This window comes from Eurytemora carolleeae, unplaced genomic scaffold (genome assembly GCF_000591075.1).
Source record: "Eurytemora carolleeae unplaced genomic scaffold, Eaff_2.0 scaffold248, whole genome shotgun sequence".
NCBI classification, from domain to species: domain Eukaryota; kingdom Metazoa; phylum Arthropoda; class Copepoda; order Calanoida; family Temoridae; genus Eurytemora; species Eurytemora carolleeae.
The window spans coordinates 44,865-59,778 of NW_019396210.1; the positions used below are offsets into that span (position 1 = coordinate 44,865).

At 33.7% G+C, this 14,914-nt stretch overlaps 2 protein-coding genes and 1 long non-coding RNA gene across 3 annotated transcripts in view; 2 read left to right on the forward strand and 1 right to left on the reverse strand.

The window, feature by feature from the left end:
- Positions 1–7,747: 7,747 nt before the first annotated feature.
- LOC111698250 (uncharacterized) lies at positions 7,748–10,469 on the reverse strand. Its single transcript, XR_002764495.1, has 3 exons — positions 10,323–10,469; positions 9,987–10,081; positions 7,748–7,894 (listed from the first exon to the last, which is right to left on the reverse strand). It is a non-coding gene; the product is annotated as an uncharacterized LOC111698250 (long non-coding RNA).
- A 1,638-nt stretch (positions 10,470–12,107) lies between these two features.
- LOC111698239 (RNA-binding protein 45) lies at positions 12,108–14,612 on the forward strand. Its single transcript, XM_023468524.1, has 2 exons — positions 12,108–13,725; positions 14,523–14,612. Exons 1-2 carry the CDS (start codon positions 12,145–12,147, stop codon positions 14,538–14,540), a joined length of 1,599 nt encoding a protein of 532 aa, XP_023324292.1. The 5' UTR covers positions 12,108–12,144; the 3' UTR covers positions 14,541–14,612.
- A 150-nt stretch (positions 14,613–14,762) lies between these two features.
- The window catches only part of LOC111698238 (cytosolic endo-beta-N-acetylglucosaminidase), a 32,301-nt gene continuing 32,149 nt past the window's right edge, over positions 14,763–14,914 (forward strand). Inside the window, exon 1 of the mRNA XM_023468523.1 lies at positions 14,763–14,846. The gene's annotated coding sequence lies outside the window, so the exon portion shown is untranslated. The remainder of the gene's footprint in view (positions 14,847–14,914) is intronic.

Below are 14,914 nucleotides of genomic sequence, written 5' to 3' on the forward strand. Positions count from 1 at the left end.
AATTTCTCAATAGAATCTGTCCAGATTCCAAAACAATCATCCAGAAATCTTTTCCAGGTCTTCAGGGGGCACTCATCAGTTATTTTGTATGTATTTGCAAGTTTCACAATTTGATCATCAAGCTTAGCCATAAAAATGTTTGCATAGGAAGGGGCTGGATGTATTCCCATTGCTGTTCCTATCAATTGTTTGTACAGTTTACCACCAAATTCAAATATGTTATTTTTCAAACAAATGTTTAGCAGCTCAATCAAAAATGACGTAGGTACAGATTTATCAGTTCTGTTTTCAAGAGCTTCTCTACAGAATTCTAGACCATCATCCTGAGGTATATTTGTGTACAATCCTGTAACATCTACAGAGAATAGAATAGAGTTGGCTGGTAAATTATCTTTGTTAATTTCTTCAATACATCTCAAAAAATCTGGAGTATCCTGAAGATAAGATGGGTGTAAGTTGGAAAGGGGTTTCAGAAAACTGTCCACAAATAAACTTATATTCTCTGTGTAACTTCCTGAGCCACTGATAATAGGCCTACTTGGTGGAGTATCTCCTGGAATGTGAGTTTTATGTACTTTGAACAGCTGATAAAACTTTGCTGGATTCTTGTCAGTATGAGTTAATAAAATTTTGAAATGGTAAAAAATACATTTCTAAAGAAAAAAAATGTTGGATACTTTTTCAATACATATTTCAACCTAAAACAAGAACCCCGCACAAACAAAGGAATTGTGTCTTTGCCACAAACTAAAATTTTATCATCTCTATATCTTTGTATCCTGACGGTGTGAACCTTTGATATTTCAAAACCTATATTATTTGATGCAACAGAATTCATAGTTTGAAATATCGAAGGTCTATCGGGTTACGAAGATATGGGTATTGAAAAATTAGAGTTTGTGGCAAAAACTCATTTCCTTTTTAAAGTTAGGGTAAAACAACGCTAATCCCAATATTTTTTGCAGATTTGTATTTTATTTTTACAATTATAAATTTATACAATTTTTACAATTTTGTTAAATAAGTGAATTTATATATACATTTAAACATAGATTAATTTTTATGTTTTTACACACATAAAGTACAGCTAAATTGTGGGGGAAACTTGAAAATAAAAATTTGTAAATGATCCAAATGGATTTTTTCGTTCCAATTTATTATTTGTGAAATCCAGACAAAGAGGAAAGATATAAAATATAAATTTTACAGAGCTTTTTATTTCTTTTTATAGATTTTCAAATTTATAACTTAATTTTAAAAAAGAAATTGAGTTTTTGTTCCAAACTCTGATTTTCTTATCAGCTAAATCTTTGCAACCCGATGTTGTGGACCTTTCATATTTCTAATTTTTTTCTTCAGAATTCTATATAAAATGTAAAAACGCAAACGATGAATTTGTAAGGGGAGGGGGGAGGTGGGGGCACAGCGTTAAATGAGCGTGTGTGAATTTAAAAAGCTGATATTAAGTGTTCGATTGATGGGTTGAAGGGTGAATTCATCATTGCAAATATATGATTAGCAAACAACCTATATCTTATCTCTATATATATTTATACACATGATGCATTGGTCAAGATAAGTTTTACCCGTTCTGAAAATGAGTTTTTTCTTCATTTAAAATGTGTTTTTTTTAGCCAATGCAATTAAATTTAGCCGTTTATTAACCTTCACAGTTTTTAGATTAAAGGTGACCCCGAAAACAATTATAAAAGTCAAGTTATTTTTAAAATTTTGTTTGCTACTTTTTACTGATTCCTTAAAGGAACTATAAGCGTAATTTCAAGTGACCCTCCATGTAAAGATTGCATTACCTGATTCACAACGGTACCCTTAAAAGCTTTGTCCGATTAAATATGAATGAGACATCATGGTTTATGATTTTTGAAAAAGGATCATTTTCGATTGCGGGATCTCTACAAAAGTGACTTGAGCATTTCTACTGTAGTAAAACGTTAAGGAATTATAAACATTAAACGCTTTCAACTCTCTAGAAACGATAATATCTTCCCCATTATAGATCAGATAAAGTTTTCAAGGGAACCGTTGTGAATCAGGATTTGCCATATTTGCAGGGAGGGTTCCTTGAAATTACGCTTACATTCCCTTTAAATCGCTGGTGATGAGCTCTCTCCCTTGGGACTCTGATCAATTTCTGAACTAAAAGCATTGATTATTTCCTAGACCTCTGGTCAGAAAATAGAAAACAAAATACTGATTATATGTGTAAATATCACAGATTGTGGTAAATACGAATCACATCCTATAGAGATATATGAGATTTTACAAGTCTACGAGAAAATGAATTTATATCTGAAATGCATTATATAAAAATTGAAATGTTACCAATGGCGAAAGGTTTTCAGACTCATCCCATATTTTTTTTCTTCATTTTTTATAAACAATTAATTATATTTTCTTCAAAATTGGGACCAATCGCTAATCGTCCATTTTCTTTCTTCACATGATCTCAAATATGGTCTTTGCCATTCCCCCTCTCTTTTCTTCCTCAAAAGAAAATAAAGAAACTTGAGTATTTCGTTTCTAAATATTTCTCTGTAATTTATCCTTATTTATCCGTATAAACCTATTTCCCCTGTTACTGATTAGGATTAATACCACCAGCAAAAACTATTTTATAAAAAGATTTATCAAAATATTTAATTTAGATCAAAATCCTGATTCTAATCCATTATCGTTAATATTTCTTCTTCTTCTCTATTTCTCTCATTTACCATCATGTTTTTCTTTACCTCATTGTTAACTTTAAAGTTACCCACAAAAGATGAGACTTAAATGACGACCAATAATCTATAAATATTCTGTACTAAAGGTTATATTTGATCTTATGCCTGGTATATCGTATGTATGATTGTAAACTTTTTGAAACAGCAAAGAAAGAAACAAGTTTACAGATAAAAGGCTGAACGAATTCCCTACTGTCGTTTTTCTCTTCAATTTTTTTTAGCAATAATCATAAGATAAAAGGCTAAAAGAAATCCCTACAGTCGTCTCTGTCTTTAGGTATTACTCAGTCCTCTAAATATTCTTGCTGGCTGGTATACCTATTGTTCTCTTCTGATTGTATGATGCTGTGCTGATTAGAATCTCACAAACTTTGATAGAATCTTATAAACTTTGATAATATCTCTCTCAAACATTGATCGAATCTTATACGACTTTAAAAGAATCTCAAAAACTTTAATAATATATCTCTCATTCATTGATAAAATCTCATAAACTTTGATGGATTCTCATAAACTTTAATAATATATCTCTCCTACATTGATAGAATCTCATACATACATACATACATTGATCGAATCTTATAAACTTTGATAATATCTCTCTCAAAAATTGATAAAATCTCATAAACTTTGATACTGTAGTATTCTCTTACTACTACAAAATGTGCAATGAATTGGCAAACTTAATTAGCAAACTTTGATAAGATCACACTTCAAGTTATTCTACTTGTATTAGACCTAATATCTTTGCAACCTGACAACATTGCAGATCGGGTTATTTCCAATACTCGGACCTAACCCTCATGCGTTGCTGTTATCTTTGCAACCTGGCAATATTATACTTCGGGCCATCTCTATCATGCAGAGTAAACCTTTATACAATTATTTGCGCGTGCAATAGTTAACACCCAAAGTAATAAACTTATGTTCTACAATGTTAATACATGTATTTACATAATCATAAACGCATACATAACATTAAATAAAGATAACTGATGACATGATTATTAGCCTTGATCCCTTTTACTTATAAGGTTTCTTAGCTTGACGTTTAAGCACTCTTTCAGTTAGTTTACCAAGTCTATCGTGCATGACGGATATAGGTTTCAGTCTGTCTATCAACTTTATATCTTTACTATTACAGGTCTGCTGGTCAACCCGCTCCTGCATAATCTGGAGCAGATCCCAAACCTGGTTAGCCAGCCTGTCACTGACCTCTTTCCTAGTAGGGTCAGGATACAGCCTGTACTCTTGCTCCCAAGCCTTCCCTGTGTCACAAACCTCAACTTGGGGGACAACAGTATGCTGGAGGGAGTTAATGTCCTCAGGAATAGAGGACAGGAGATCCATGATCTCCTTTCGGAGTTCCTTGACCTCTGTATCAAGCTTCTCCATCTTCTCTAGGATATCTTGCATATCCTCATCCTCCTCACCATCCTCTACTACATCCTCAGCTACGTTCTCGTCCTCTGAGGCTGGGACACTGATAATGGGAGTGTCTCCACTGATGAGAGGAGTGATATCAGCAGGATCAACTTCCTCTTCATCCAGTTCTACTTCCTCAATGTAGGCGGGGTTCTGTACAATAACGGGAACCCGGTTCATCTTCTCCTGCTGTAGCTCGTCCAGAAAGATTCCCTCTGTATGCTGTCTGTGCGCTGTATGTAGCACAGGACCCAGAGCGGTAGTGTGCAGGAGACTTGTGTCTACTGCTACGGCTCGGGTTGTACTGATCCCTGGTATCCAGTTGTATTCAAGGGACTGTTTACTCTTATCAAGAACAATCCGAAGTACAACAATACTATCTCTCTCATACATTGATCGAATCTCATAAACTTTGATACTATCTCTCTCATACAACTTTGATAAAATCTAACAAAACTTTGATAAAATCTCATAAAGCTTTGATAGAATCTATTCAAACGTTGATAGAATCTCATGATACGTTGATAGAATCTCATAGTACGTTGATAGAATCTCATAATACGTTGAGAGAAAATCTATCAAAATGCTAGAATCGAGAAGATAGAATCTAATGCTAAAAGAAATTTATTGAAGCGTTCTAGTTTATGAAGAACTACAGGGTGTTCCAATAATAATGGAAATAAAGAGACGACTTGAAATTCGTCTTGAATTTCTGATACTTGATAAATGACAAAGAGTGTTTGAAAATAAATATTGAACGTATTATGGGCTTTTGAAAATGTAGTGTGCCGTCTTTGTATATTCAAAATTGGCGGAGATATTACACATTTCGTGATTTCGTGGTTATCTAATAAATTATAGTTGGACAGATTTCTTAATATCTATTATAAACTCTTAATACAAGTTGATTTAATTTTTAACTGTTTTAACTGGAATACTACAAAAATTATGTTAACGGAACAATGTTTATTGTGACACCCTGTAGCTTGAGAATCCAGCGTTAATCCACGGTTCTCGTAGTTACTCTCGCCGTTTACCCGCGCGTGGTCGTGATTAATTTACGAATTTAGCTATTTTCCCCTTTAAATTAGACCCCCTCAACTTAGCCTCTCAAAACCAAGCTAAGAACATTTCCGTAGTTAGCCCGAGTTCTCCAATCAAAATTTGAGACAAAGGAATTGAGTCTTTTTTTAAATCCCAATTTCTTTAAAACCAAATGTCGTAGACCGTAGATATTTCCAACTATGAATTCTGGTGGATCAAACAATGTAAGTTTGAAATATGAAAGGTATGCATCATCTAGTTGTTGAGAATTAGGTATTATAAAATTGGCATTTGTGGCAAAAATTCAATTCCTTTGCGGTTCATGAGGATTGTTCGGACATATAAACAAACAAACAGAGATTAATATATAAGATTATCTATAATTTGTATTTTGTATACTTGCATCTTGGATTTAGAATCTTGTTATATGTTGACGTTGTAAATCTCATGGTATAAAGCATTGATCTCCTTCTTATGCAGTCCTAATGATTAATGTAATTCCTGTTTCACATCCCGTGTTTGTCATACCCTACCGGGGTATCTTTTAATGACGGATCAAGCATTGATCCTCAAATTTATAAGCGCCCACATTTATAGATATCGAGATCAAACGTTCAATATTAATAAATTCCACACAAAAGCTCCAATCTCAGAAAATGATTTTTTCACTGTAAGAATACTTAAAGTTTTGTAAAACAAATATAAATTCAAAGGTTGCACCATGGTGTATATAAACATTAAAAATGTAAAATGTTAGACGGCAGAATCTTGCAAAACTTTTAAAATTAAGACGACTTTTATAACTGACTGCAGAAATGGTGTATTGAGGCCTGAGGGTGTCCTCCGATCCAACAGACAGGTATTACGAAACTGATACTCCGACGCCGTCCTATCTTAAAACACAATTTCGTAGACCTTTCAAACTATGAATAAGAGTTAGATCAAGAGAGGAAGGCAAGCCACAGCAATTTCTCGTCCGAGCCACCTCGAAATCCTCGTCCTTCGCTTACTATGTGTTTGTAAGTTTCTAAATCTTGAAATTAAAGCTATCTTTTAAAAATCAGGCCACGTAAAGGCATAAAATATGGATAGCCTAAAGTATTGCAATGATTACATCATATTGAAATCTCCAAGCCGTGAGAATGATGTCAAACATTATTTAAATGAAACTTAAATCTCTTTTGCCTCCATAATGGCTAACCTTCGTGATATAAAATAAATAGAAAAATATTTGGCATATCTCTGCCTATAATTTTCCCCATGGAACCACCTAAAAAAATTCTCTGATTTCGCTAAAATTAACAAGAAAGATCAAAGTTCTATAAACTTGGAAGTATTTGCGTCATTCTATAACACCTAGATTATCTGAAAATGCGCGTAAGAAAAGTGAATATTTTTCAGGATATTGTACTCAAAAACTTAAACTCTTTTGAAAGTATTTCTTTCTTTTTACAAAAATTTAATATTTTGTTAATGCTCTAACGTGACCGGATTCTTAAAAAATTGCTTTATCTTGGAGAATTGAACACTTAAAAAAGATAATATTCGAAGAACGAGGATTTCGAGGTGGCTCGGACGAGAAAATGAGGAGAATGTTGCTCGGACTAGAAATTATTGTGGCTGCCCTTCCTCCCCTCGATCAAGTAATCTAAGTTTGAAATATCAAAAGTTTACACCAACAGGTTTCAAAAATATAGGCATTTGAAAATTAGTGTTTATAACAAAGTATCAAATCCTCTCACGCTAGATTAAAATTTTAACTGTTTGTTTTGTATAAAAAATCCTCTTCTTGAAGAGCTTGGAAAAAAAGTTTTGAATTTTTACTATGAAACCAAAAGAAGTTGCTTTTCTTATACTTGTTCATAAACATGCTTTTCTTATACTTGTTCATAAACATGCTTTTCTTATACTTGTTCATAAAATATAAGCTGGAGGAGCAACGAAGTCACAAGTCGTAACAGCAATATCGCAAGAATTTGACATTTTCCTTCTGTTTAAATGCACGGAATGCTATAACATTTTCTTGTGTTTTTCTCATCCAAGTGCTTTCAATCTAAACATGATTAAATTTAATTATGACTAATTATTTAATTATCCATTTCAATTTAACTATTCAATTATTTAATCATCATTAATAATCAGGTCGTATCCATGATATGTTTATGATTATTATTATGATTATTATTATTATTATTATTATTGTTATTATTATTATTATTATTATTATTGTTATTACTATTACTATTATTATTATTATTATTATTATTATTATTATTATTATTATTATTATTAGCATTATTATTATTATTGTAAGAAAACTCTTCCTTCGTCCTTATCAGCATAAATGCGTCCAGTTTAATCTGTCCTCTCTATCTATCCAGGTATATAACGATTTGTATATAACAAGAGTCTGTGTTGAACTGTGCATATTTAGTTATAAAAAGGTGCAGATAAATAGGTTGACCGCAACTAGAGTCAATGAACTTAAAAAACGTACATTTACGGGTTACAAAGATTTAAATGAGATTGTTTATTTACTACAATTTTTTTTTTGGGAGGGGGTAGTGTTGAAATATAGAGTTGTATATCTCTATTTTTAATAGCTTAAGGCATCTTCATTTTCCAGTAGTTGATTAAGCCTCATCCCTTTTACAGATCTTGGCTTCTCGCGATTTTTCAGCCTACTCAAAGAGAATAGATTATACATAGAGTGGAATTTAAACAATCCCTTGGTATGAATTTTGTCAGTCCCTTTTAGCCTGAAAGGGAGTTCTAAATGTACAATTCATGTAAATGTTCACAAATTATACGCAGTACATCACACTAATATACAGGGTGTCCCAATAAACATGGGAATTCGATATCGTCTTTAAATAATTCTTTGATTTAGTATAGTGTTACCTACTGAGAAAGCTGTAATCTGTAGGAGTTTCGTCTGTTATGTTTACAATTTATTTGATTATGTTTTGAATGTATACGGTTGTACTTAATAAAACAAGGAAATTGTAGTTTACAAACAGAGTAAACTTGTCCGTCTTCACTGTTCTTCTTGCGGAGACATTATAGACACATCTTTACGTTTTACATAAAATAAACACTTATAGCAGACATAATAATACCATGGCTTGTGAAATCAGATATAACAATGTTAATTCATAACAACGACGATATCCAATTCGTCACTGAATTCCCATGTTTTTTTGGGACACCCTATAGTACGATCCATCGACATATTCATTCAAATTTCTTTGGGACACCCTATAGTACGATCCATCGACATATCCATTCCAATTTCTTTGGGACACCCTATAGTACGATCCATCGACATATCCATTCCAATTTCTTTGCTTTTTATAAATCGTTATTTTATTAAACATTAAAATGTTAAAATCGTCGTTATTAAATTGAATACCTACAGAATTGTTAGTCTTTTTAGCTTCAGACTCTTTAGTATACTGCTATTCATATCTTGTTTTAAATTAATTTTTCTATTTTAAAGAGGATGGCTTTTAGGGCGCTTCGTTTCTCTTTGTATATCATTGTAAAACAAAATCAAACAAAAAGTAATAAGGGTTTCAATTTTGGCAAAAATATTTTTCTCAAAATTTGGATGATTTTCGTAAATTAATGCAAAACCAGTAAAGAAAAAAATTCAGATTTGAAAATAACAAAATATTTTTTTTCAAATCCATTTACATAGCAAAAAATGCAAAACTTCCCTGCAAGATTTATGCAATATGCTTCCTTTTGTCAAAGGCAATTTAAATAGATATTTTGTCTGCAGTTTTGCAATATTTTTTCTTTTCCTTTGAGCCACAAATTATTTTTACTTCAAGAAAAATGGCATCAAAAAGAAAAATGCCGTTTAAAGCTCAAAAAGCCATTTCAGGCTAAAAGCATGACGCTCAAACTGAACCCTTAGCCATACATTTTTTTTATCGAGAAACCATAATGTGTAATGAGTCATTAATTTCGACCTTTTCTAAGGTTTTCTGGTCCCAAAAAATTCCCCTACTCCCCCGGACTAGCTAATTCCAATCTACCTGCGCGCCAAAACAAAAGAATTATCTTTATTTAACTAAACAATTTTTTATTTATTAAGTGTTCCACAGGGAAAATGTTTTTATCTATTCTTAAAATAGATTATAAGTATCATATATACATTCTACATATTGGCTTCCCGCATTTTTCTAGGGTTGTTTCCTTTCCGTCTGCCCCTAGAGCGAGGGAAGGCAACCTCCCCCGCACAGCTTCCAAACCTCATTGTACCTATTTGCGGGAGTGTGCGTCCATTTTCCATTTTTAATCGTCAATTTCTACTTAAAACGGGACTATAATTTGATTATTTATGCACAGTAGTCGATCTGTATATAGTATCCTGAATTCATTTGCATAATATTTTTTTTAATCAAAGTTCGGGCTGGAAAAACTTAACTTTGTAAATTTTGTTTGAAATTGTGTATGTGTTTCCTTTTGATTATGACGCATTTTTGACGCTTCGCGTATGGTTTGCCTCCCCAAGATTTATTTCTGTATACGTCCTTGTTAAACATAATAATTTTTTATCGATTCAAAAGACGACATTTTCATTAAAATGATTAAAGAAACTTTTTAATTATGATTTTTACAATATAGTCCCAGCAAAAATTTAGAATTGAATAATAAGGAAATATATTTTCCCTAGATTTCTCTAAAACCGGTTTCTAGAGAAATCTCTCTCTAAGCTTTGAATCCCAGCGGTGGATTGTAGAGTGTGAGCTGAAATTATTTTACCTGCCACTTGTAACTGTAGGCTATAGGCCTGGAGGGTAGTACAGGAGTGTAGTGTAGCGCTCCTGTATGAACATGTTTACAGTCCCACCTTAAACCTAGTAATATTTTAACTAGAAAACAATTAACAGTGATAAAATGGATACAAATTAATAATTGTAAATGTTATAGTTTGTAAGCCCTAGTTTTCTCTTGTTCATTAAACTAGAGTTATGGATCATTAAACTGATTTTAATTGTTATTTTGGGTCTGTCCTAGTATACGATTTTTGGAAGGGGGTCCAAAAATCCTTCTCTAGGAAATTACCCAAAAATTACTGATATTTAAATGAATGCGTACATTTACGTGAAGCTGGCTGCAGCCCTCGTCCAAAAGTCTGATTTTGCCGCAACCCTCGGCCCTGGAATTATTGGATTGGATTGGATTGTTGATGAAACATAACCGCCAATAATATGGCGGCTGCAGCGCCGCGGTCCCCTAACCAGTACTTTTAAACTACCATAGTCGCTAAATTTTTTAATATTTCAAATGATAACTATGTACAAAATTGATAGGAGGGGGGACCGGGGAGGTCCAAAAATCGTTTCTTGGCAAATGCCATATAATATCATATATTTTTAAATATTTTCGCTCACTGTGATATATTTTTGATATTTTGCAAATTTTTGCATATTTCTATTACAGTTGAAAAGAAAAAGAACAACATTTAATTAATAATTATCCCGTTTCCTCACTTCTCCCAGGTTAGAATGAAATCTATAAGAAATTATTATTTTTCCCTTTATATAAGTGAATTCTGAAATATAATCTTGTGCAAACGTCGATGTATTAGGAAAATCTCTCAACTTTTAAGGGTTTTTTTTTGTAACAAGCTAATTTGTACAAAACATTTGTTGTGTATTTTTCCTAAGACTCTCCAAACTAAACTTTGCTTGTCTGTTGAACCGATTCGATTCTACCCATGAAAGGTCAGTGTCCGGTCAGGGTAAAAATCTATTGTTCTAAAAGTTCTGATGAAAATTTGAAAAGTATCTACTTAATCCAAAACAATTGTTGGTAGTGGAGCCACTTAACACAATTAAAATTATAACTATACTTGCCACCCGGTGTATAGGGTGTGTGGGACTGATGAGACGAGTAACTAAGCCACAAAAGATAGTTTGAAAGGATTGAAAACAATGATTTAAAAAGATGACTGACAGATGTATATTTGTTTTCAAGGTTACTCCCCCCCCCTTCCCTGGCGGTTCGCGGTTGTTTTTTAATTCTATAGCAAAAACGAATAATGAAATTATTAATCAAAAGGCAAAGATAATAGTTTTCAAAAAAATATTTCATTTTTTTAATAACATTTATTTTTTCTAATTCAGCGAATTAAACACTAATGGCCAATTTCTTATTCATGTTACAACTAAAGGTCGTATCTATCTATCTATACTGCTCTGGTAAAGCGTAACCAATGTGTGACTATGGTTCAACCTATGGTAGAACGTCTAAGAAATCGGCCATAAAAAGCTTCATGCTGAAATACCCAACATCTGGAAAAAAAATTTTAAACAAATTCAAAATTAGGAATTAGTTAAAGTAGATATATACTCCTTGAGGAATGTGTAGGATTCATTTCATTTTCCTGATGATCCTGAATAAATGCCATAAAAGTTGGATCCGGATATAAGTATTGAATTTTTAATTTGCTCAAGTGTAAATTTTGGTTTGAGAACCTTGTTGTTCCTTGTTCTAAGATTGATACAGATACAAACAAGTATATGATTTCTTAACCTTTTAAATTTAAGTAAATATAGCTAAAAATAAGTAGCCAGGAATAGTTGAATTAAGGGCATAATTAGAATATTCTTTAAGTACTCAGTAGAAATAGTAATTATTCAAATTTAATTGTAATTGTTATAAAAGTACTACTTCTTTCCTAAAAAATTGAACAAATGCTTTTTTTAAAAGCGGTTTAATTAGTTTTAGACATTGATTGTTACATTTCAATCATATTCCAAACATACATTTCTAATTAAATATGATTTATTTTTCACCTGTTAAGAAAGATTTTTTTATATTTTAACAAGTTTGTTTTATTTTAAATTTGTTTAACGAATTATTTTTTTTTTCAGACGAAACAATGACGGTTTAAGACCTGCGACTCGACGCAATCATGAACGATAACTACAAGAGACAGTCAAACGAGCGCGAAATGCGCGACCAAAACTCGCTTGGGTCGGATGGAAGCCGTCAGCCTAACAAATATGACGAACCACCGAACTCAAGACTGTTTATAGTTTGTGGTAAATCGATCAATGAGGACGATTTTAAAGAGGCTTTCGAGCCATATGGAGAAATCGAAGAGATTTGGGTTCTCAAGGACAAGGTTACGAATGAACCCAAAGGAGTGACCTACATAAAGTTCTCTAAAACCTCCGAGGCTGCGCTGGCCATGGAGGAAATGAACGGACGTTGTATAGGAACCCATCCTCGGCCCCTTAAGGTGTTGATCGCCCATTCTAGGGACCAAGGGTCTAGACGAGAGATGAACGAAGACGAACGACTTGTTCGACTTTTTGTTGTAGTTCCTAAAAGCACTGGAGAGAATGATCTAAAAGATCATTTTAATCAGTTTGGAGATGTTGATTATGTGAGTATAGTGCGGGATAGGACGACTAAAGAGAGTAAAGGATTTGCATATATTAAATATCATAGAATGTCACACGCGGCGAAAGCTTTCGAGGCGTGTGATCGAAGTTATAAACCAGTATTTGCCGATCCTAAGCCTCAGAAATCAGGATATCACGACTGTGGAGACAGGATGGCGGGTCCTGGAAGTACAACCAGTGCTAGCACTACTGCCAGCGTGTCGGCAGGTTACGACATGCTCACGTACATGGACACGTCGCACAGTAATCCCGAGGGAAATTGTCGCCTGTCGGTTGTTGTTAGCAGCACAATAAACCAGGATCAGCTGTGGAGATTGTTTGATCTTGTTCCTGGTTTAGATTACTGTGAGTTGAAGCGAGGTGAGGGGAGAGGAGGTAGAGATAGGTCTGGTAAAGCTGTTGGAACTGTTGTATTTAACAATCCTCAATCTGCAACCTATGCCAAGGAGAAACTGCACGGGTTCGAATATCCTCCAGGACACAGACTCATTGTCAAGTTCGAGGACACGCCTAACCACGGATACAATCCTGTTCCTCTCACATACAATATACACATGGCCCGCCCTCAAGGGTTTATTGGCCCTCCCCCCGGCCATCCTGCAGCTTATGCTTTGGGCCCAAGGATGCCCCCGCCGGGCCCTCCACCAGTGCGGCCAGGTATCCCTACCGATCTACAATCTCTAGCTGACAGTATAGCACAGGCCACCTCCCTTATACAGGCAGCTGGGTATACGAACAACCACCAGGGAAACAGTGTACCAGAGACCTACGACCCTTCCTACTGCTCCGTCAAGCTCCCCCCTCCCCAACCCCTCGCCCCCACCGACTCCCCTGTAGCAGAACGGCTGTTCATCGTCTGCACTCCGTACAATCCAGTCATCTATATCTTGAAGGACGTATTCGGCAGGTTCGGTAATCTTATCGATATCTACCTGCTGGCCGGGAAAACCTGTGGGTACGCAAAGTATGCGAGCAAGGAGAGTGCTGAGAAGGCGGTGTCTGCCCTGCATGGACAGGAAGTTTGTGGGAACCGACTCAAGGTTATGTTAGCTGATCCCCAGGATCCTAAACCTCAAACAGCAGATGTAAGGAAAAGGCCCAAAATCATGGAACAGGACTAAGATCTGAAAATTTTATTCAAAATGGATTTTTATCCTAATATTATTAGCTTGACACATAGATCGATTTTTTTATATGTCTCAAATGAAAAATTCATTGAGCTGAAAACTTTAGAATGGGATATCCTTAATCCTGATCTGTTAATTAATCTGGAGATTAAAAACAATTGGTGAACAAGCATTATTTAATCTGGAGATTAAGAAAAAGAGGAGATCAAGCATTGATCTCTTTATCCACTGTTCTAAAGTTTTCAGCTCTGTTGTCTTAGTTGATAACTAAACTTTTATTTGAAAAAAATATTTTTTTGTTGAAACATGCAAATTTTTGTTAATTTTCTGTTTACTTTGAACGTAATTGTTCACATGTTTAAACAATTTCCTGAAAAATATGAAACTGCTTGATTTATCGACTCAGTTAACAAAATATGCATGTAAAGCTGAATGTTTTGAAATAATTTTTTTTGGAGAAATATGAAAGTTTATTACTTCACATATGTTTGAGATTAAATTGAATATCCTGCTGCTGTCTGTGATCAATAAAACGTTTAAAAAAAATTGGACGGTAAAAAATTTAACCCCGATAAATATTATTTATTTTTAAAGTTCAAAAATACTAATTCTTTTAAATATGTAAATATGTTGCCGCTAACAGTAACTACTTATAAGAACTTGTTAAATCTTAATTTATTTCTCAGTCTTGCTGATGAGCCTTTAAAAAAAAAATGATTTTGTCAAAATTTTGATTTTGGGTTTCTGTCATGCAGGTGATGACTAGGCAGTAATCAGTATTGTTGTAATCTGAGAATATATATGTTAGTTTTATCTATTTTCTGAAAATGGCAAGATTTGAGTCAGTCATATTTTGATTTTGTAGGTTGCAAATTTAAGAATTGATCTCCAACTTCAACTTAAAGATCTGTACGAAAAAGATTGTCTTTAATTCCCCTTCCTTAATTATAAAATAGGCGGCGTCACAAACTGTGAACCCAAAAAGCTGGACTTTTAAATTTTTACGTTTACATGTGTGACAAGGAACAAGGCTATTACAATCTTTTACCGGTGGACCTAGCTCTGTTTATCCTTTGAAGGTAAAATTACTTCTCCCCCCCTTGCAGATTTATCATGGACACCCCCCTTGCCAATTCATCATGCCCCT